This window comes from Myotis lucifugus, unplaced genomic scaffold, assembly GCF_000147115.1.
Source record: "Myotis lucifugus unplaced genomic scaffold, Myoluc2.0 scaffold_41, whole genome shotgun sequence".
Classification (NCBI taxonomy): Eukaryota; Metazoa; Chordata; class Mammalia; order Chiroptera; family Vespertilionidae; genus Myotis; species Myotis lucifugus.
In genome coordinates, this window is record NW_005871089.1 from 5,664,340 (window position 1) to 5,688,413 (window position 24,074).

General features: G+C 41.9%; 1 protein-coding gene across 3 annotated transcripts in view; it reads right to left on the reverse strand.

Annotated features, from left to right (window-relative positions):
• EDC3 (enhancer of mRNA decapping 3) overlaps positions 1–24,074 on the reverse strand; it is a 105,948-nt gene that overhangs the window by 63,848 nt on the left and 18,026 nt on the right. For 2 of the 3 annotated variants that reach the window (XM_006087873.3, XM_006087870.3), the window contains 2 exons: positions 19,387–19,568; positions 13,602–13,921 (listed from right to left, as the gene is read on the reverse strand). In XM_006087873.3, coding sequence (XP_006087935.1) covers positions 13,602–13,921; positions 19,387–19,550 — 484 coding nt within the window. In that variant the 5' untranslated portion in view covers positions 19,551–19,568. Of the gene's footprint in view, positions 1–13,601; positions 13,922–19,386; positions 19,598–24,074 lie in introns of all 3 variants that reach the window. The other variant, XM_023753106.1, reaches the window with a different exon arrangement.

Here is a 24,074-nt window from a genome sequence, read left to right on the forward strand (position 1 = left end):
TGACCAGGCTGGCACGGGAGGGCAGTAGGGGGCGACTGGGCTGGCAGGGGAGGGCAGTCAGGGGTGACTGGCCCAGCAGGGGAGCAGTTAGGCATCGATCAGGCGGGCAGGGGAGCGGTTAGGGGGTAATCTGGTTGGCAGGCAGAAGTGGTTAGGAGCAATCAGGCAGGCAGGCAGGCAAGTGGTTGGGAGCCAGCAGTCCCAGATTGTGAGAGGGATGTCTGACTGCTGGTTTAGGCCCAATCCCACAGGGCAGTCGGACATCCCCCAAGGGGTCCCAGATTGGAGAGGGTGCAGCCTGGGCTTAGGGACACCCCCCGCCAGTGCACGAATTTCGTGCACCGGGCCTCTAGTTTAAAAATAAACATTGATAAATTCTCTGAACGATGAACAGTTGGCAGCCTTTCAGACTATAACTTCAGCCATCTAAGATCAAATTACACCCCAAATGCGTTTTCTTGGATGGTCCAGGCAATAGTGGAAAAACCTATCTTTATAAAGTTTTAAAACATTATATTAAAGGTCGTGGTGGTACTGTTTTACCCACAGCATCTATAGGAATTGCTGCAAATTTACTTCTTGGTGGAAGAACCTTTCATGCCCAATATAAATTACCAATTCCATGAAATGAAACTTCAATTTCTAGACTTGATATAAAGAGTGAAGTTGCTAAACCCATTAAAAAGGCCCAACTTTTCATTATTGATGAATGCACCATGGCATCCAGTCATGCTATAAATGACATAGACAGATTACTAAGAGAATTATGAATTTGAATGTTGCATTTGGTGGGAAAGTTCTCCTTCTCAGAGGGGATTTTCGACAATGTCTCAGTGTTGTGATCAGTTATAGTACAAACAAGTTTAAAGTACTGTAGTGTCTGGGGATGTTTCAGACAGTTGTCTCTGAAAACAAATATGAGATCAGAGCATTCTGCTTATAGTGAATGGTTAGTAAAACTTGGAGATGACAAACTTGATAACAGTTTCCATTTAGGAATGGGTATTGTTGAAATCCCCCATGAAATGATTTGTAACGGGTCTATTATTGAAGCTACCTTTGGAAATAGTATATCTATAGATAATATTAAAAATATATCTAAACATGCGATTCTTTGTCCTAAAAATGAGCACGTTCAAAAATTAAATGAAGAAATTTTGGATATACTCGATGGAGATTTTCACACATATTTGAGTGATGATTCCATTGATTCAACAGATGATGCCGAAAAGGAAAATTTTCCCATCGAATTTCTTAATAGTATTACTCCTTCGGGAATGCCGTGTCATAAATTAAAATTAAAAGTAGGTGCAATCATCATGCTACTGAGAAATCTTAATAGTAAATGGGGTGTTTGTAATGGTACTAGACTTATTATCAAAAGATTGCGACCTAACATAATCGAAGCTGATGTATTAACAGCACCTGCAGAAGGAGAGGTTGTTCTGATTCCAAGAATTGATTTGTCCGCGTCTGACACTGGCCTCCCATTTAAATTTATTTGAAGACAGTTTCCCGTGATGCCAGCATTTGCAATGACTATTAATAAATCACAAGGACAAACTCTAGATAGAGTAGGAATATTCCTACCTAAACCCATTTTCCGACATGGTCAGTTATATGTTGCTTTCTCTCAAGTTCGAAGAGCGTGTGAAGTTAAAGTTGTAAATACTTCATCACAAGGGAAATTAGTCAAGCACTCTGAAAGTGTTTTTACTCTTAATGTGGTGTACAGGGAGATATTGATAAGTTTGATCAATTTATCAGTCAATTTTTTTATCAATGTTGTTTTTATGTTTTTTTTATTTTTATATCATGTCTTTGTCGTCATATCATGTTGTTGTTGGTTTATTAATCAATTTATCAATCATTGTTTTTATCAATGTTGTTTTTATGTTTTTGTTATTTTTATATCATGTCTTTGTTGTTATATCATGTTGGTTTATTAATCAATTTATTGTTTTTATCAATGTTTTTATATCTTTTTTGTTATTTTTATATCATGTCTATTGTTTTTATGTTGTTTATTTTTTAATCAATTTATATATTATTTTCATATACATTTTACTAATTTTCTTTCATCTCTGACAATTTTATTATAGAGAAATGGTGAAGAGCGATATTAAAATATTTTGTATTTTATTTTATGATACTATATTACATATACTATTTTGACATGTAGTTTTTTGCAGTAATATAATTCCCGCATGAATCTTTCTTCTAATTAATTTCCTTTCAATGTGCATGAATCTGTGCACCAGGCCACTAGTTCTTTATAACTGTCCCCCACCAAAAGAGATTGAAATCTGTTTATATTAACTCTCTCATCAATGTTGGATTAGGTAATCCCTCAATAATTCATTACTAACCGTGAAAGAACACTTACAAGCCAGAATTGGAATTACTATATTCCAATAGTTTTATCAATCTACTAGTCTCAATATCAACATCTGTACATATATCAGAAGGAATTCTATTTGTAGATTTCTACTAAGAAATCTAAATCTAAATGAGGAAAATACTGATAATCTACATTACAATTGTGGTGGGAAGAAACCAATCTACTTCCTTGGAATCCTTACCATGCTAAATAAATGCCAAGTAAGTCAATTTCTAGTATACCTTTCTACTCATCTTACAGGGCCACTGAACAGATAAATAGATGTAATTCTATCTTCTATCACAAACCAATCCTGAGCCACATTTCATGATCAAATTCCCAGGCCACAGACATTTCCCACACAATCTGAATTCAAAAAAAGTTCTCTGAAAGAGAATAACATTTTTCTGTCCATGATCTCTTTATTTACATGCAGTTAATCTAGGAAAAGGGAATGGACCCAACAGCAAAAGCAGAAACAGCATCACTTTTTAAGGTAACTGCACTTTTTAACATAGCAAAGTAAATTGTTAAAGATCAAATAAATTACTTGTTTTGAAGTAAACTGCAGTCTTCAAAGGAAGTTGCTATGATGGTTAGTATAAACAAAAATAGAAAAAACCGAGTCTTACAAACATCCAGCAATCACACTTCTAGGTATTTATGTAATTTATCTGAAAACTTATCCTATATAATAAAGAGCAAATATGCAAATGGTCGTCATGTCCTCACGCCGTAATGGCTCAGACACTCAACACTGGGGAGAGAGGAATGGGGATCAGCCAGGCACAAATGAGCTCGTGAGAGAGGAATGGGGACCAGCCAGGCTGCAGCCCGGGAGAGGGACAAGCTGCATGCCCAGTGGTCCTGGGTGCCAGCAGCTGCGCCTTCGGTCTGGGAGAGGGACAAGCTGCCACCCGTGGTCCTGGGTGCCAGCGGCTGCACCTGCGGCCTGAGAGAGGGACAAGCTTCCCACCCGCCGGTCTCGGGCGCCAGTGCCTGCGGCCTGAGAGAGGGACAAGCCGCCCGTCCTGTGGTCCCAGGCACCAGCTCTTGCGGCCCAGGCGAAGCCGCCCGCCATGGTCCCCTGCGGCTGCGGCCGGCCCAGGCGAAACTGGCCTGGGTCCTGGGTGCCTGCGGCCGGCCAGAGGGAGGGAATCCCAGGTCCCAGGTGCCTGCTACCGGCCAGAGGGAATCCTGGGTCCCGGGTAAGGGGCGAGGCAGAGGCAGTTAGGGGCAATCAGGCCATCAGTGGAGCAGTTAGGGGCAATCAGGCAGGGCAGGCAGAGGTGGTTAGAGGTGATCAGGCAGGCAGAGGTGGTTAGGGGCGATCAGGCAGGCAGGCAGGTGAGCGTTTAGGAGCCAGCGGTCTTGGATTGAGAGAGGCAGTCGGACATCCCCTGAGGGGTCCTGGATTGGAGAGAGTGCAGGCCAGGCTGAGGACGCCCCCCGCCCCCCCACGAATTTTGTGCACCGGGCCTCTAGTATCCACATAAAACCTGCACACAAATGTTTATGGCAGCTTTATTCATAATCACCAAAAGCTGAAAGCAACCAAGATATCCTTTAATAGGTAAATGAGTAAACAAACATCTATACAACAAAATGTTGTTCAACAATAAAAGAAAATGAGCTATCAAGACACAAAAGGACATGGAAGACTCTTAAATACATACTGTTAAGTGAAAGAAGACAGTCCGGCCCTCGCTGGTTTGGCTCAGTGGATAGAGCATTGGCCTGCAGACTGAAGGGTCTCGGGTTCAGTTCTGTTCAAGGACATGTACCTTGGTTGTAGGCTCTATCCAAAGCCCTGGTCAGAGCATGTGTGGGAGGCAACTAATCGATGTGTCTCTTTCACATCGATGTTTCTCTCTCTCTGTCTCTCCCCCTCCCTTCCACTCTCTCTAAAAATCAATGGAAAAATATCCTTGGGTGAGGATTAACAACAACAAAAAAAGACAGTCTAAAAAAGCTACATACTGTATGATTTTAATTATGTTATAATCTGAACTGGGGGCAGATTGGGTGAAAAAGATGAACGGATTAAGAAGTACAAATTAATAGTTACAAAATAGTCACAGGGATGTAAAGTACAGCATAGGGAATATAGTTGATAATATTGCAATAACCATGTGTATTGAACACTTTGTAAAGTATGATTGTCTAACCCAGCGGTTCTCAACCTGTGGGTCGCGACCCCTTTGGGCTTTGGCGGTCGAACGACCCTTTCACAGGGGTCGCCTAAGACCATCCTGTATATCACATATTTACATTACGATTCATAACAGTAGCAACGAAAATAATTTTATGGTTGGGTCACAACATGAGGAACTGTATTTAAAGGGCCAGAAGGTTGAGAACCACTGGTCTAACCACTATGCTGTATACCTGAAACTAAAATAATATTGATTGTAAACTGTAATTGAAAAATAAAAATTAAAGAATATCATGTGATATTCTGGAAAAGACAAAACTACAGAGATTGGAGGATCTAAGGATGGAATGCAGAATGTGACAGAATCTGTTACAAACATGAAACAAGTCAATGGAGCTATGGATTAATAATTCTGATACTGCTATACATGTATACTGGAATTGAATATATATTTTTCCTTTTTGGGGGATAATTTAAGTCAATGGATGGCAGAAGGTAGGAGACAGGTGTTTCACTGTTGGGAGTTACACATAAGAAAAGGAGGCTATGCCGAAACCGGTTTGGCTCAGTGGATGGAGCGTCGGCCTGCGGACTGAAAGGTCCCAGGTTCGATTCCGGTCAAGGGCATGTACTTGGGTTGCGGGCACATCCCCATTAGGAGATGTGCAGGAGGCAACTGATCGATGTTTCTCTCTCATCGATGTTTCTGGCTCTCTATCTCTCTCCCTTCCTCTCTGTGAAAAATCAATAAAATATATTTAAAAAAAAAAAAAAAAAAAAGAAAAGGAGGCTAGAATGATCCACATGCTAATAGATTAAAATTGCAGGTATCTATTCTATACAGACTCATGTTTAGCTTCATATATAGTAGAGAAGTTACATATGTAAATACTTATAGGTACGTGTATATACACTGGTTAAATATGCATATATATTTCCCTGCTCTGTCAGCTTAAAGGGCAACACCCAGTAGCAATGCACATGCCTAGCACCGAGATCATGGTTTGTAGTACATTGTTCAATAAAAGAAAATAGGGCTCCTTAGAGACATGGCTGATTCTAGAGCTGGGACAGGAAATACAGAAGATAAACCTGGAGACTCTTGTAGTGCCAGAAAGTAAAGAACTACTGGTAAAAAACCAGTTTGTTTGTTATTTGTTTCCTAGTGGCCAAAGCTAAAACGATGAGCACTAAAATAAAGCAGTATTAAATGTAGTCCATGTTGATAAAAATAGGTGACTGAATAAATACATACGGGAGAAATGTCTGGTACAGAAGAATTCCAAAAAATTTATGTAGATACTCTGCATAACTCCACGTTCCTTAGGTGTGGGCTGCACAGAGTGGCTTCCTTACACAGAGCACAGTTTAAAGGGGGGAAAAGAAGTCACTTTACAGAAGAAACGTGACACACACTACCTCAGCCAGGCAATCAAAGTCAATATCAAAAGTCATAAACCATTTTGATAGTAGATACCCTTGATGTGATGTTAATGAAATGACATTATCTCTGTGATCTCCTCCCCAAAATACCAAATAATGAGAAAAACATCAAATATCAATTGAGTGATATTCTATAAAATATCTGACCAGTACTTACCAAAACTATTTAGGTCATCAAAAACAACAAAAGTCTGAAAAACCATCAGAGACAAGAGGAGACATGGCTACTAAATGTAATGTGGTACGCTGGATAGGAACATGAAACAAGGACATTAAGAAAAAACTAAGGGCCCTGACCAGTTTGGCTCGGTGGATAGAGTGTCGGTCTGCGGACTGAAGGGTCCCAGGTTCGATTCCGGTCAAGGCATGTACCTTGGTTGCGGGCACATCCCCAGTAGGGAGTGTGCAGGAGGCAGCTGATTGATGTTTCTCTCTCATCGATGTTTCTAACTCTCTATCCCTCTCTCTTCCTCTCTGTAAAAAAATCAATAAAATATATTTAAAAAAAAAAAACAAGGAAAAACTAAGGTAACCTGGCCGATGTGTTCAATGGTTAGAGCACCATCCTGTGCACAGAAGGGTTGCAGGCGTGTGTGGGAGGCAACCAATCAATGTGTCTCACTCACATCGATATCTCTCCCTCTCTCTGTGTTCCTCCCTCCCTTCCACTCTCTCTAAAAAAATCAATGGAAAAATATCCTCAGGTGAGGATTAACAAAATAACAATAACAACAACAAAAACTAAGGCAGTTTGAATAATATAGATTTTAATTAATAATAATGTATCAACACTGGTTCATTAATTGTAAAAAATGTACCATGTTCATGACAGAGAGAAAATATGTAGAAAAATAATATATAAATGGTTAATAAAGATGATCTCCAAGTATATGAGATTATAAATTGCTTCAGTATTTAAACTTTTAACAAAAAAGTATGGGGGCAGGCTGGAGGGGGTCAAGGGGGGAAAAAGGGGAACATACGTAATACTTTCAACAATAAAGGCTTATTTAAAAAAAAAACCAAAAAACAAAAAAAAGTAAACATTTTTGGTAAAGAAAGAAAAGTCTATTTTTAAAGAGAGAATAAAGCAAAGTAATGAAGTTAAAGTCTAAATGTCATAGCCACAGCAATCAAACAAGAAGAAGAGATAAAAGGCATCCAAATTAGAAAGGAGGAAGTAAAACTTTCATTATTCGCAGATGACATGATATTGCACATAGAAAACCCTAAAGACTCCACCAGGAAACTATTAGACTTAATAAATGAATTCGGCAAGGTATCAGGATACAAAATCAACATCCAAAAATCGATGGCATTTTTATACACCAATAATGAACTCTCCAAAAGAGAAGCTAAACAAACAATCCCATTTATCATTGCAACAACAAAAAATAAAATACCTAGGAATAAACTTAACCAAGGAGGTAAAAGACCTGTACTTGGAAAACTATAGGACATTGAAAAAAGAAATAGAGGAAGATACAAAAAAATGGAAATGTATACCATGTTCATGGATTGGAGAATTAAAATCATTAAAACGTCTATACAACCCAAAGGAATCTAGATTCAACCCAACCCCTATTAAAATACCAATGGCATACATGACAGAATTAGAATGAATACTCCAAAACTTTATATGGAACCATAAAAGCAATCATGAGAAAGAACAAAATTGGAAGGATCAGAATACCAGATTATTAAACTATACTACGAAGCCATTATAACCAAAACAGCCTGGAACTGGCACAAGAACAGGCATACAGACCAACGGATCAGAAGAGAAACCCCAGAAATTGACCCAGACCATTATAGTCCATTAATATTTGACAAAGGAGGCAAGAACATACAATGGAGTAAAGCTTCTTCAACAAATGGTGTTAGGAAAACTGGACAGACACATGCAAAAAGATGAAACCAGACCACCAACTTACACTATACACAAGAATAAACTCAAAATGGATAAAAGACTTAAATGTAAGCCATGAAACCATAAAAATCTTAGAAGAAAACATAGGCAGTAAAATCTCAGATATCTCGCATAGCAGAATTTTTGCTGATACATCCCCTAGGGCTGTGGTCGGCAAACTGCGGCTCGCGAGCCACATACGGCTCTTTGGCCCCTTGAGTGTGGCTCTTCCTAAGCCTTAGGAGTACCCTAATTAAGTTAACAACAATGTACCTACCTATATAGGTTAAGTTTAAAAGATTTGGCTCTCAAAAGAAATTTCAATCATTGTACTGTTGATATTTGGCTCTGTTGACTAATGAGTTTGCCGACCACTGCCCTAGGGTAAAAGAAATAAAGGAGAAAATAAATGGGATTACATCAAAATAAAAAGCTTCTGCACAGCAACAGAAACCACTATCAAAATGAAAAAGGAACCCACTGTATGGGAGAACATTTTTGCTAATGATACATCTGATAAGGGTTAATATCCTATCTAATAAAAGACAAAAAGAGTAATTAACCGTACCTCCGCTACGCTTCTCATTGGCTAATCAAGGCAATATGCAAATTAACTGCCAACAAAGATGGCGGCCGGCAGCCATGCAGCTGAAGCGAACATGAGGCTTGTTTGCTCCAGTGATGGAGGAAGCCAAGGTTCCCCGCCTGCCATGGCCCGGCTCTGAGCCCGAAAGCAACAATGTTTCAATTATAGAAGCTAAACAAACCCCAGATACCTGCTTTCAGCCAGCCACGGCCTCAGAGCTGGGAGCGGGAGCGCCAGTGACGGCAACAATGTTTCAATTATAGAAGGTAAATAAATCTCAGAATAAAAAAAGAAAAAAAGGAGAGGCTGGGAGCTTCAGTTGCTGGCCAGCCTGAATACGGCCCTCAGCCCCTCACGCAGACTGGCCAGGCACCCCAGTGGGGACCCCACCCTAAAGGGGGCGTGGCCAGCCTGAAAACAGCCATCAGCCCCTCACCCAGGCTGGCCAGGCACCCCAGTTGGACCCCCACCCTGATCCGGGACACCCTTCAGGGCAAACCAGCTGGCCCCCACCCGTGCACCAGGCCTCTATCCTATATAGTAAAAGGGTAATATGCAAACTGACCCTAACAGCAGAACGATTGGGAATGACTGGTCACTATGACACTCACTGACCACCAGGGGGCAGATGCTCAATGCAGGAGCTGCCCCCTGGTGGTCAGTGCGCTCCCACATGGGGGAGCTCTGCTCAGCCACAAGCCAGGCAGATGGCTGCCAGTACAGCAGTGGTGGTGGGAGCCTCTCCTGCCTCCTCAGCAGCGCTAAGGATGTCCGACTGCAGTTTAGGCCTGCTCCCCGCTGGCAAGTGGACATCCCCCGAGGGCTGCCGGGCTGCCAGAGGGATGTCTGATTGCCATCTTAAGCCCAATCCCCCGGGGAGCAGGCCTAAGCCAGCAGGTGGTCATTCCCCGAGGGGTCCAAGACTGCGAGAGGGCACACAGGCCAGGCTGAGGGACCCCCCCACCCCGAGTGCACAAATTTTTGTGCACCGGGCCTCTAGTTCAAAATATAAAAAGCACTCATACAACTCAACAAGGAAAGCAAACAATCCAAATAAAAAATGGGCGGAAGAGCCCTAGCTGGTTTGGCTCAGTGGATAGCACATCAGCCTGTGGACTGAAGGGTCCTGGGTTCGATTCCAGTCAAGAGCACGTACCTTGGTTGCAGGCTCTTCCCAGGCCCTGGTTGGGACATGTGCAGGAGGCAACCAATTGATGTGTTTTTCTCACATCGCTATTTCTCTCGGTCTTTTCCTCTCTCTTCCCTCTCTCTAAAACTCAATGGAAAAATATCCTTTGGTGAGGATTAAAAAAATAAAAAATAAAAAATGCACAGAAGCCCTAATCGGTTTGGCTCAGTGGACAGAGTGTTGGCCTGCGGACTGAAAGGGTCCCAGGTTCAATTCCAGTCAAGGGCATGTACCTTGGTTGCGGGCACATCCCCAGTAGGGAGTGTGCAGGAGGCAGCTGATCAATGTTTCTCTCTCATCGATGTTTCTAACTCTCTATCCTCTCCCCTCCTCTCTGTAAAAAATCAATAAAATATATTTTTTAAAAATGCGCAGAAGACCTGAATAGACATTTCCCCAAAGAGGACAGACATAAATGGCCAAGAGACATATGAAAAAATACTCAAAGTCACTAATCATCAGAGAAATGCAAATTAAAACTACAATGAGATATCACCTCACATCAGTCAGAATGGCTATCATCAAAAAAATCTACAAGCATCCTGGCTGGTGAGGATGCGGGCTGGGGGTAGGGGAAGGCAACACTAGTTCACTGCTGGTGGGAATGCAGATTGGTGCAGCCACTATGGAAAACAGTATGGAGTTTCCTGAAAAAATTAAAAATGGAATGTCCGTTTGACCCAGTGATCCCACTTTTGGGAATATATCCTAAAAATCCTGAAACATCAATCAGAAAGAATATACGAACCTCTATGTTCAGAGCAGTGTTATTTACAACTAGAAGCCTGGTGCATGCACGGGTGGGGTCACTCGGCGTGTCCTGTAGGAATTGGGCTGAAACCGACAGTCCAACACTGTCTGCTGCTCCCGCTCATCCCGGCCCCACTGCGCCCAGTCTGGCGCCTGTCCTGAATGGGATGGGGGCGGGGCTGGGACACGATCAGCCCTCTGGGTGGGCAGTGGGATGCCCTTGCCAGCCTGGGATCCAGATCCGTCCCACTGATGTTCGCGCCAGTTGTCGGGAGCCACCTGACGGCCGCTTTTATATCATTTCTTCCTTGCGGAGCGTCTAGGGAGGGGAAGTGGCCACGGTGCCCAAGGCTGACTTCCAGGAGGCCAGCGGCACTGTCGGGATCGTGCCAGCAGCGCTGGTCCATAGGTGCCTGGCCCATTCTCTGGAAATTGGACCTGCAGGACTACTGAGAGAGTGAGTGGCTGCTGCTGGGATGGTGGGCCACCAGGATGGGTTGGTCAGCTGAGCGGCACCCCTGTTGTGGGAGCGCACTGACCACCAGGGGGCAGCTCCAGCATTAAGCGTCTGCCCTCTGGTGGTCAGTGCGCATCATAGCGACTGGTCAACGGGTCATTCTTAGGCTTTGATATATATATAGAGAAAGCTAAGATTTGGAAAGAGCCTAAGTACCCATCAGCAGATGAATGGACAAAAAACCTGTGGGACATTTACACTATGGAATACCACTTTTATATATAAAAGCCTAAGCGACCAAATGACCAGTTGACCAGTCGCTATGACACTCACTGACCACCAGAGGGCAGATGCTCAACGCAGGAAATGCCCCCTAGTGGTCAGTGCACTCCTGCAGTGGGGCATGCTGCTCAGCTGACCGCTGGACGCCAAATGCTGGGCTCATGGCTGACAAGTGCAGCTGCGGTGGCGTGAGCCTCTCCCGCCTCCGCAGCAGCACTACCAAGCAGCGGTGGTGGCAGCAAGTGCAGCAGGGCCAGGATAAGTGAGAGTGGCACGGTGCCCGGCCTGGGCTCGGGCTCCTCCCTGGCTGCCTGCCGCTTCGCGCACTACTACATCCCTCGGGGGATGTCAGACTGCCAGTTTTGGCCCAATCCCTGCAGGCCTGGCCGAAACCAGCAGTCTGACACCCCTGAGGGATCCTGGATTGCAAGAGGGCGCAGGCCAGGCTGAGGGACCTCACCGGCGCATGAATCCATGCACCAGGCCTCTAGTGCAGCTATAAAAAGAGGCTCTCTTGCCCCGGTTTGGCTCAGTGCATACAGGGTCGGCCTGCGGACTGAAGGGTCCCAGGTTCGATTCCAGGCAAGGGCATGTACCTTGGTTGCAGGCACATCTCTAGTAGGGAGTGTGCAGGAGGCAGCTGATCGATGTTTCTCACTCTCTATTCCTCTCCCTTCCTCTCTTTAAAAAATCAATAAAATATATTTAAAAAAAAAAAAAAAGGCTCTCTTACCTTTGGGAAAGGATCTGGAGCATATTATGCTAACTGAAGCCAGTCTGAGAAAGACAAGTATCACATGATTTCACTTAATTGTGGAATCTACTGAACAAAATGAACTGACCAATAAAATAAGACCTGAAGATGGAGGCATGGAACAGACGAACATACCTTGATGAGGGGTTGGGGGGACAAGAAGATATAAACCAAAGAACTTATATACTTATATGCATAGCCCATGGACACAGGCAATAGGGTGGTGAAGACGAGGGAGGGGGGTTGGGTCTGGGCAGAGGCAGGTAAAAAGGAGGGATAAACGAGAGACATTCGTAATACTATCAACAATAAAAAATATACATTAAAAAAAAAGAGAAAAGACTCGTTTTCTTTTCAAGCATTCTACTGTTTTTGAAAGGAAACAAAAATAACAATTCAATTTTAGTCTCAGGTTTTCAATCATTGTCAATTCAGATAGTTATATAAGAAGCACTGAAAGCCCTGATCAGTGTTCTAAGTGGTTAGAGCATCAGCCCAGGCTCTGAAGGTCTTGGGTTCAATTCCCGGTCAAGGCACATACCTGGATTGCAGGTTTGATCTTGGGCTCTGATCAAGGCATGTGTGGGAGGCAACCAATCAATGTGTCTCTTCACATCGATGTTTCTCTCTCCTTCTCTCTTATCTCCCCTCCCTGCCTCCCTTCCACTCTATCTAAAATCAATGGAAAAATATCCTCAGGTGAGGATTAATAAAAAAACAAAAAAAGAAGCACTGAAGAAAAGTACCTTGAAATACATATTTTTTTTAATTTTGAAAATTTCAGGATTTTATTCACAGAATCAGGTATTTTCAAAACTTAAAAATGACCCCTGACATCAATGCCACACAGATTCTAGTGAATCTGTTATAATTCACTATTATATAAAAGATTTGCATTATTTCAGAGCAAATCAGTGAATTAACTATGGTTGTATAATGAGCAAATAACATTCAACAATTTGTTAGTGCTAAACAAAACTGGAAATCAATAGACACCAGTGCATACTCTCTGGATGTGCCAGTAGGGACAGTGAGTACAGCAAATTTTAAATTGTCAGTCTGTCAGAAACTAAGGTCATAGAGGTTTCTAGGCAAGTGCCTTCCTCTCCTCTATCGAGGATTAGAGCCAAATCACAAGAAGAAAAGTTACTTAAGAATACTTTAGAACAGCCCCAGTGCAGATCCAACTCAGACATCACTATGACCATCGGTTACCAGATTAAAAACAGTATCACTTCTGTCTATGTGAACTCCAGGCAGATTTTTTCTTGAAGAAAGGAAACTGGTATGAGTCTCTAACAGAGTATTTCTTTTCTTTTTTTAAAAAAAAATGATTTCAGAAAAAGGGAGAGAGGGATAGAAACATTAATGAAGAGAATCATTGTCTGGTTGCCTTCTGCACGCCCCCTACTGGGAATTAAGCCTGCAACCCGGGCATGTGCCCTGACCGGGAATCGAACCCTGACCTGGTTCTTGGGTCGACACTCAACCACTGAGCAACACCAGCAGGTCATCTAACAGCTTATTTCTTTTCCCTTATTATCTTATAGCTCTGGAATAAGAGAACTGTGCTATATTTTTGTGAAGCTCTGCCAGCATCCTTTTGTAAAGGATTTGTTTAAAGAATAGCAGTAGATAAGAACTTACAGCCCTCAAACATCAGGTTAAGAAGAAATATCAACTTGCTCCAACTTACAAGAGTTGTGCCGACGACGGAAACTTTTGGACTGACTCAAAGGCTCCACGTGCCTGTCCACATAGCTCTTGGAACACTGCTGCTGCTGCGGGGAAACAGCAGCATCCTGGCTCTTCACATCTGTCCTCTTAGGGATGTTTTGAGGGGCACTGCTGGAAGAGGTTGGCTTCTTGACCAACCTGCCTGTGCCATTCTGATTGATACCCACTTGGTACCCAATACCAGAAGGGCCTAATTCTGTCTGATGAAGGTCTCCAAAATGTTGGTTTTCTCCAGGACCTGGTATCTCCAGAATTTTTAACTCCATAATGTCACCTGCCCTGAAATACACAAAAGAATCCAACTCTCAAAACTATAATAGTGGTAACAGTGATGAAACTGAAATCAATAGCAACCAAGCATGTCACACTTGTGGCCGGCGGGTTGCAAGTTTGACATGCTTGAGCTATACCTTTGCAAGGTTGCATTTCAATGAGTTATCAAAGGCAAAAACTAGGAAAGGTGGTAGATCACTTAAAGACAAGACTCAGCCACCAACATTCAACAGACAAAGCACTAGCCTTTAAAGAACCCTATTGTTAATCACAAAACTATCATTAGTATCTTAGATTTCCAGATTGCTTAATAGCTTTTTTTTTATTCATTCACTCACTTGCTCATTCAGTAGGCATATACATAGTACTTAATATGTGGTAAGCCCTGCAATGTACATGAAATTATAGAGATGAAAAGCAATACATGCCTACAAATAACTCACAGTCTGGTCAGCAGAAAAGACAAGTAGATAATTAAAAGTGTTAAATACTATGACATAAGTGTGCATAAGAGACTAGAGAACCCAAAAGGAAAATGCAGATGTTAGTTTGGCAGAGATTGATGAAACATGTATGTTAAGTCTGGGTGGGTACAGAAAATAAGAGTTGCCCAAGCAAGAGAGGCATTTCAGGCCAAGGCTCAGAGACTAACAAAATGTGTCCTATTTGATGAACTGCAAATTTTATGGTTTGACTAAAAGGAAAGATGTTTGTGGAGGTAAGGCCTGTGAAGGTAATTAATCAGGGGCCAGTCATAATCACATTGGATTTTTCTGGTGGCTGTAGGTGAAGAAACTAGAGTTAGGAAACCAGGCAAGAAGTAGGAGGGGATAAATAGGGCAAGTGACAATGAAAAGAGAGAAGGAAAAATAGAACCACGAGACACTTGGAATTCACAGGATTTGGTGACAGGAAGATCAAAGAAAAACAATTTATTATGGTTCTTAAGTTTCTAACTTGGGTGGAAGGTGTCATTAGTCACCTCTTAAGGGTAGATCTTTTGAGGGGAAATCTGCAGGTAACAAATTCAGCTTTGAAAATCTTTTCTAGGAGAAACCAAGATGGCGGCATAGGTTAACGCCGGAGTTTGCTGCCTCGAACAACCACTTCAAAAATACAACTAAAAGACGGAACGGACATCATCCAGAACCACAGGAAGGCTGGCTGAGTGGAAGTTCTACAACTGGGAGGAACCGAGAATCAGAGGAGGCGCAGTGCTGAAGTAAAATACTAAGGTGTGGAGTGTGCGCGGCGCGGGCTGGTGGCTGAGGGCGTGGTTGTCTGTTTCAATCCGGAGGGAGCCTCAGACTCTGAGCTCCAGATCCGGGCGAGTCTCTAGGGACCCAGACTCAAACGGGAGAAGCGGGACTGTCTGGCTTCGGTCCCTCCGAGGTTTGCAGCTGTTGCTGGGACAGAGAGGCAGAGCCCCAGGGGACGAACTGAGAGCAGCCATAACTGCCCCCTCCTCTGCCCTGTTGATCCCGTGGGACCCGCACCGCCCAAGCCCTGCACAGAGCCATTTGCCAGATAGCCTCAGGCAAAGGCTAGATTAGCACCTCCCTAGAGGACAGAAGTTCTCCCACTGTAGACACAGCTGATTCTCACAGCCAGTTGGCCTGGAGGTCAAATCCCCCACAGTATTACCTACAACAATCAAGGCTTAACTACAACAAGACTGCGCACAAAGACCACAAGGGGGTGCACCAAGAGTGTCTACCTCAGGTAATTGGGACACTTAACACGGAAAGCCACTCTATCGACACATCGAAGCATAAAAAAATGCCTAGACAAAGAAACAGGCCACAAAGAACAGAACTGGAGGAAAGCAGGCTACTGGATATAGAATTCAAAACCACACTTTTGAGGTCTCTCAAGAGGCTTCTAAAGTCTGTCGATAAACTTGATGAGATGTATAGGAAATCTAATGAGACCCTCGATGGTGTAATAAAGGACCAACTAGAAAGTAAGCATACACTGACTGAAATAAAGAATATTATACAAACTCCCAACAGCAGACCAGAGGAGCACAAGAATCAAGTCAAAGATTTGAAATGCGAAGAAGCAAAAAACACCCAACGGGAAAAGCAAAATGAAAAAAGAATCCAAAAATACGAAGATAGTGTAAGGAGCCTCTGGGACAGCTACAAGCGTACCAACATCAGAATTATAGGGGTGCCAGAAGATGAGAGAGAGCAAGATACTGAAAACCTATTTGAAGAAATAATGACAGAAAACTTCCCCTACTTGGTGAAAGAAATAGACTTACAAGTCCAGGAAGCGCAGAGAACCCCAAACAAAAGGAATCCAAAGAGGACCACACCAAGACACATCATCATTAAAATGCCAAGAGCAAAAGACAAAGAGAGTATCTTAAAAGCAGCAAGAGAAAGAAACTCAGTTACCTTCAAGGGAATACCCATACGACTGTCAGCTGATTTCTCAATAGAAACTTTGCAGGCCAGAAGGGAGTGACAAGAAATATTCAAAGTGATGAATACCAAGAACCTACAACCAAGATTACTCTACCCAGCAAAGCTATCATTCAGAATTGAAGGTCAGATAAAGAGCTTCACATATAAGGAAAAGCTAAAGGAGTTCATCACCACCAAACCAGTATTAAATGAAATGCTGAAAGGTATCCTTTAAGAAGAGGAAGAAGAAGAAAAAGGTACAGATACAAATTATGAACAACAAATAGGCATCTATCAACAAGTGAATCTAAGAATCAAGTGAATAAATAATCTGATGAACAGAATGAACTGGTGATTATAATAGAATCAGGGACATAGAAAGGGAATGGACTGACTATGCTTGGGGGGGAAAGGGGTGTGGGAGATGCGGGAAGAGACTGGACAAAAATCATGCACCTATGGATGAGGACAGTGGGTGGGGAGTGAGGGTGGAGGGTGGGGTGGGAACTGGGAGGAGGGGAGTTATGGGGGAAAAAAAGAGGAACAAATGTAATACTCTGAACAATAAAGATTTAATTATTAAAAAAAATCTTTTCTAAAAAAATATTTTTATTGATTTGAGAGAGAGAGAGAGAGAGAGAGAGAGAGAGAAATAGAGAGGGGAACATCAATGTGAGAACCATTGATCAGTTGCCTCCTTCAAGTACCCTAACTGGGGATCAAACCTGAATCACAGGTATATGCCCTGACCAGGATTCGAACCGGTGACCCTTTGGTGCATGGGACGATGCTCAACCAACTAAGCCACACCAGTCAGGACAGCTTTGAGAACCTTAAATTGAAGATTTAAGGATAGCCACCTCAAAATGACCAGAAGACAAAATGTCTGAAGCTCAGAAAATGGGTCTAAATTAAAGATTTGATATAGGCTAGTGGTCGGCAAACTCATTAGTCAACAGAGCCAAATATCAACAGTACAACGATTGAAATTTCTTTTGAGAGTCAAATTTTTAAAACTTAAACTATATAGGTAGGTAAATTGTTATTAACTTCATTAGTGTACTCCTAAGGCTTAGGAAGGGCCACACTCAAGGGGTCAAAGAGCTGCATGTGGCTCGCAAGTTGCAGTTTGTTGACCACGGATATAGGCAAACAGAGAAGTCACCAGTAACAATGCCAGTTTATACATATTCTCATGGGGATAAATGACATGATATATGCAAATATTTAAGTCTAGTATTTAGTTATTAAAAATTCAATAAATGTTTATTATTACTACTAAAAAAGATTTGGAATCTCATTAATATATAACAAGGTACACATGAGATTGTCTAGAGTACAGCATGAGAAAAGAATCAAAGATAGAAATTTGAGTAACCCAATCTTAAAAGTGAGTAGAAGAAAAAGAACCTATAAAAATAGAAATAATAAAGGAATGAAGGAAAACTTGGAAAGAAAATTCAAAGACGTGATAGAGAAACTAAAAGAAGAGGACACTTCAAAAGTTAGGGAGCATTTGAACAGATTATAATTGAGGCACTGCCAATGAATTTGGCAATTAGGTCATCTGTAACCTTAGCAAGAGCTAGTTCAGCAAAATGGTAAAGTTAAAAAAAAGGTAAGAGGGGGGAGTAAGGAGGGACTAGAGCAGTGGTCCTCAACCTTCTTTTGGGCATGCTCCACCTAAGCATCTCTAAAATTCTGATGGGCCCCCCCTCCCCCGTGACATATAATTCTTATTATTCAAAAAGTAAACTTCTATTCATGTGGAGGAAGCCTAAAAGGCCATTAACTTGGTCTAAACAAGCTTCCAAAGAACATGGCATCAATGAAAGAGAAAAATAAAAGAACGAAAGGACAGCTGAAGTACTTAGGAAGAAATCACTAAAAATAGTTTAAAAAATAATATGAAGTGATATGAAAAAATAGCAAATAAAGTTTCAAAACATATAATAGAGAACTGAAATGCATAAATATATCACAGTATTTATATACTGTATATGAGGCCCCTAGAACCATAAGAAATGCAAAAAATTGACTGTTAATAATTCATTCTCGAATAGCCACCCTTAAAAATCAAACTGCCCCTCTGTGGGGTCTGTGCCCCAGGTTGGGAACCACTGGACTAGAGAATGAGGCCACAAAGGGAATGAAGGCAGACTACTTAGCTCTGAAAAGAACTATGGGTGTAAAGAGAAGGAAATGATAGTTGCAAATGCAAGTTGTATGTGGGTTGAGGGGGAATGTGTACTACAGGGGAAGCCTGGGAATGTTAGAATGCAGAGAGGAAAGAGATAGTATAAAGGTTGAAACTAAAGACACACAAAAGATGGACAGGGTCTCAAAGGTGATAGTAAAGGATAGCATATAAAGCATACATGATAAGGTGAGTCCTGAACACAAAGGAGATATTTCTATTGAGACTTCAGAGGAGGTAAGAAATAAGATTGGATACACGTACAGAAAAGGTTATGTGTGGGTATTATTCAGAAAGTTAAGGAAGCTCTTGTCTGATAGTCTTTTCTTTTTATTTTTAATTAACATAATTTTGCCACATTGGTAAAAAGAGGGATGTGAAGACAACTGAACTTCAGATATGCTGGAAAACACTAAGAAAAATACATCCCTGTAGCTAAGAACTTTAACTACTGGCTACATTGTGCTTCTGGAGATAAATTATGATACAAATCTACAGATAGCTGCAGTTATACAAGGGAAAACCAGTAACAACCTCAGAGTAAGAAAGCACAGTGATACAAAACTGAGAAGTAAAATCTGAAGCCATAAAAGGAAACAGAAAGATTATTCTGAATTTGACCCATCCATTTAAATATATGCATGCTTGATAGAGATAAGAAAAACATTTCACAAACCCTGAACCATTAGCTGAAAGCCAATTATGATAGCTTACTGAAACAGCAGCAGGACTGCAAAATCTAACCTTTGACAAGAAGACTGTACTCAAAAGCAGTGCTACACAAGAGAATATTGGCCATCTGGCCTAGGTTCAGACCACCAGATCACCAGATTAGATTTGAAAGAATCAGTCAGGATACTCACCTGAAGGTGACTTCCGGCACAAGGCACTTCACTCCATTGTGGAAAGGCCGGGTGAGAGAAATGGTCTGGCTGACCTGATCAACTGCTGACACTCTTCCCTGATAGACACCCAAGCTATCTCCACAGTTGATGGACACAATACTGCCCAGCCAATCCGTAGCCATGTTTCAGATGTGAGACCACTGTGGAGAGAAGAAACCAGGCAGTATACCTTAAGAAATAGACAAATCTTTAATTAAATTCAGTAAAGAATTATGTCAGGTTCTGTATCATGTGTTGCTAAATAATACATACTAGTATTCTGTCACATCCTTAATTGATGTAATAAAACATACAAAATGAAACTTTTTCCAGAAGGAGTTTGCATATTAATGAAAAAACAGTATCATATAATACGTATATATATAGAGATTTTACAATTGCTTTAAAGCACATGTACTAGATAGATACATATTTACCCAGATATCAAATCACACAAACTATAACCTGTTTATAACCTATTATATTTTAATATATCTGCCATTAGAATGCTTTCAAAAAGAATGTATTATGAGGAAATAATATATAAAAAAATATTGGTAATATCAGAGTACCTCATATCAGAATAACCCTCTTGAAATAATGATAAATTCTGGACAAAATTTTTCTTTAAAAGCTGGCTGAAGGTATTACAGAACACTACACCTAACAATTACAGAATATACATTATTTTTAAGTCTACATGGAATGCTCACCAACGTATGCTGGGCCTTAAACTACTATCGATTCATTTCAACGGACTGATATCAGTCCACAACAAAACTCAATTTGAAATTGAAAACAACAGATCTCAAATATTTGGAAATTAAGCAAGACATTTCTAAATAACCTATGGGTCGAGGAAGAAATCAAAAGAGAAGTTAGAAAATAGTTCAAACTCAGTGATAATGAAAATGTAACATTTGTGGAATAAACTGAAAACAGTGCTTAAAGCCTGGCCAGTGTGGCTCAGTGGTTGAGCATCGACCTAAGAACCAGGAGGTCACAGTTCAATTCCTGGTCAGGGCACATGCCCAGGACACAGGCTTGATCCCTGGTGGGAGCATGTAGAAGGCAACAGATGAATGTTCTCTCTCATCGATGTTTCTATCTCTCTTCCCTCTCCCTTCCTCTCTCTAAAATCAATAAAGACATATTAAAAAAAATAAAAACAGTGCTTAAAGGGAAAATTAGAGCTTTAACTACTTATATTAGAAAAGGAGAAAAGTTCAAAACCAAAGACTGAAGACTCCATCTTAAGAAGCTAGGAAAAAAAGAGGAAATTAATCCAAAAAATAAGAAAGAAAATAAAGAGTATAAATCACTGAAATAGGAAACAATTCAGAAAAAGAAACAAAACCAAATATTAGTTATTTGAAAACAATAAAGTTCATAAATCTTTAACTACTAGTAGACTAATCAAGAAATAAAGATAAAACACAGAGGAGAAACCAAGATGGCGGCATAGGTTAACGCCGGAGTTTGCTGCCTCGCACAACCACTTCAAAAATACAACTAAAAGACAAAACGGACATCATCCAGAACCACAGGAAGGCTGGCTGAGTGGAAATTCTACAACTAGAAGGAAAGAGAAAAGCACACTGAGACTCAGAGGAGGTGCGGAAGTGCAGAGGTACGGAGGTGTGCGCGGAAAGGGCTGGCAACTGGGGACGTGGTGCACCTGGAAAGGGCTGGCAGCTGAGGACATGGCGCACGTGGAGAGGGCTGGCAGCTGAGGACACGGTTGTCTTTTTCAATCGGGAGGGAGTCTCAAGCTCCCAACTGCTCTGAACTCCAGTTCTGGGTGAGTCTCTGGGGACCCAGACTCATACCGGGAGAAACTGGACTGTCTGGCATCGGGCAGACTCGAGGGCGGCTTTCTCTCAGAGGTGCTTGCAGCGATTACCTCAGGACAATGAGACGCGGGGCCTCTTAGGGTAGGACTGAGGAGAAGCCATAGCTGCTTGCTCCGCCCTGTTGATCCCCAGACCCCACCCCACCCAAGCTGTGCGCAGAGGCTTTTGCATATGAAAGGCCTGGCCCTTTGCAATCTGAAAATTACCTAACAAACTGCTGCTGGGTCAGAGAGACCCAGAACTTCCAAAAGAAGGTCTAAGGCCCCACAGCAGCTTGCATTGCTTCACAGCTGGGCCTCATCTGGGCACCTCCAAACCCCAAACAAAGAAGAGGACTCTCTCCATAGCTCCTGCTGGGTAGCCTCAGGCAGAGGCTAAATTAGCACCTCCTTAGAGATCCAAGAGCCAGTGTACCCAGTGGTCAGAGTGGGAACATCCAGATTACAACTCCTCAGATCCATAAGGGACACACTCAGGGGGCAGACTCAGTGAGCACCAAACTCCCACTGAAGCAAGTCTTGCCCAGAAGAGTGTCTCCAGCTCAGAAGTTCTCCCACTGCAGACACAGCTGATTCTCACAGCCAATTGGCCTGGAGGTCAATTCCTCCCAGTGATACCTACAACAATCAAGGCTTAACTACAAAAAGACTGTGCACAACGCCCACAAATGGGTGCACCAAGAGTGTCCACCTCAGGTAATTGGGGAGGCTGAGCCACTGGGCCCTATAGGACACCTAACACAGAAAGCCACTCTATCAACACAGGGAAGCATAAAAAATGCAGAGACAAAGAAACAAGTCACAAATGACAGAAATGGAGGAAAGCAAACGACTGGATATAGAGTTCAAAACCACACATTTAAGGTTTTTCAAGAATTTTCTAGAAACAGCCGATAAATTTAGTGAGACCATCAAGAAATCTAGTGATGAAAGGACAGAACAGGACTGATAGCTGTGTCCCTAACCCCTCCTCCAAGAAAAGCCATAGAATGTATCAGTTACTCAGCCTGCCCTTATCTCAGCCAATAGGAATGCAAGGGAAAACAAACTCAAGGCCAAAAGTATGCCAACCACCCCCCCCCCATCTTTGTGTAACCAGACCCTAACTGCACCCTACCCCTGCGTCACTAGCCCCCGGCCCTCACTCAACCAACTGGAGTCGGCCAAATCAGTGGTCCGAGTGAGCCCTCACCCCCCCCCCACCCCAAGCCCTATAAAATCTTTGTTCTTTCGAGATTCGGGGCTCTCTCGCATCCTACCGCTGCGCCGGTAATGGAGGCAGAGGGACCAAGCTCAGCTTGAATAAAGACTCTATGCTTTTGCATCAGACTCGGCGCTCCCTGGTGGTTCTGTGGGGGATCTTGAAATCTGGGCATAACAGTGAGACCGCCAATAAATTTAGTGAGACCCTTAAGAAATCTAGTGAGACCCTCGAGGTTATGAAAAAGGACAAACTAGAAATTAAGCATACACTGACTGAAATAAAGGATATTATGCAGAGTTCCAACAGAAGACTAGAGGATCGTAAGAATCAAGTCAAAGATTTGAAATACAAAGAAGCAAAAATCACCCAACTGGAAAAGCAAAATGAAAAAAGAATCCAAAAATATGAAGATAGTGTAAGGAGCCTCTGGGACAACTTCAAACGTACCAACATCCGAATTATCGGGGTGCCAAAAGAAGAGAGAGAGCAAGATATTGAAAACCTATTTGAAGAAATAATGACAGAAAACTTCCCCTACTTGGTGAAAGACATAGACTTACAAGTCCAGGAAGCGCAGAGAACCCCAAACAAAAGGAATCCAAAGAGGACCACACCAAGACACATCATCATTAAAATGCCAAGAGCAAAAGACAAAGAGAGAATACTGAAAGCAGCAAGAGAAAGACAGTCAGTTACCTACAAGGGAGTACCCATATGACTGTCAGCTGATTTCTCAACAGAAACTATGCAGGCCAGAAGGGAGTGGCAAGAAATATTCAAAGTGATGAATAGCAAGAACCTACAACCTAGATTACTTTACCCAGCAAAGCTATCATTCAGAATTGAAGGTCAGATAAAGAGCTTCACAGATAAGAAAAAGCTAAAGGAGTTCATCATCGCCAAACCAGTATTATATGAAATATTGAAGGGTATTCTTTAAGAAGAGGAAGAAGAAGAAAAAGGTACAGATACAAATTATGAACAACAAATACACATCTATCAACAAGTGAATCTAAAAATCAAGTGAATAAATAATCTGATGAACAGAATAAACCAGTGAATATAATAGAATCAGGGGCATAGAAAGGGAGTGGACTGATTATTCTCAGGGGGGAAAGTGGTGTGGGGGGTGTGGGAAGAGACTGGACAAAAATTGTACACCTACGGATGAGAACAGTGGGTGGCGGGGGAAAGGGCAGAGGGTGGGGTGGGAACCGGGTGGAGGGAAGCTATGGGGTGAAAAAAGAGGAACAACTTTAATAATCTGAACAATAAAGATTTATTTAAAAAAAGAAAATCTAACCCTAAAAAAAAAAAAAAAAGATAAAACACGTATTGTAACATCAGAAATGAATAAGGGGACATCACAGGCATTAAAGAGGCAACTTTATGACAGTAAACCTGACAACTTACATGAAACAGAAATTCTTTGAAATACAAAAGTTACCAAAATAGATACAAGAAAAAATAGAAAATCTGAGTAGCTTTATATCTATTTTAAAAACTGACTCCATCAAGAAAATGTGAAACCATATACTAAGAGAAAATATTTGTAAAAAATAAACCTGATAAAGGATTATTATCCAAATTATATAAAGAACTCAAACTCAA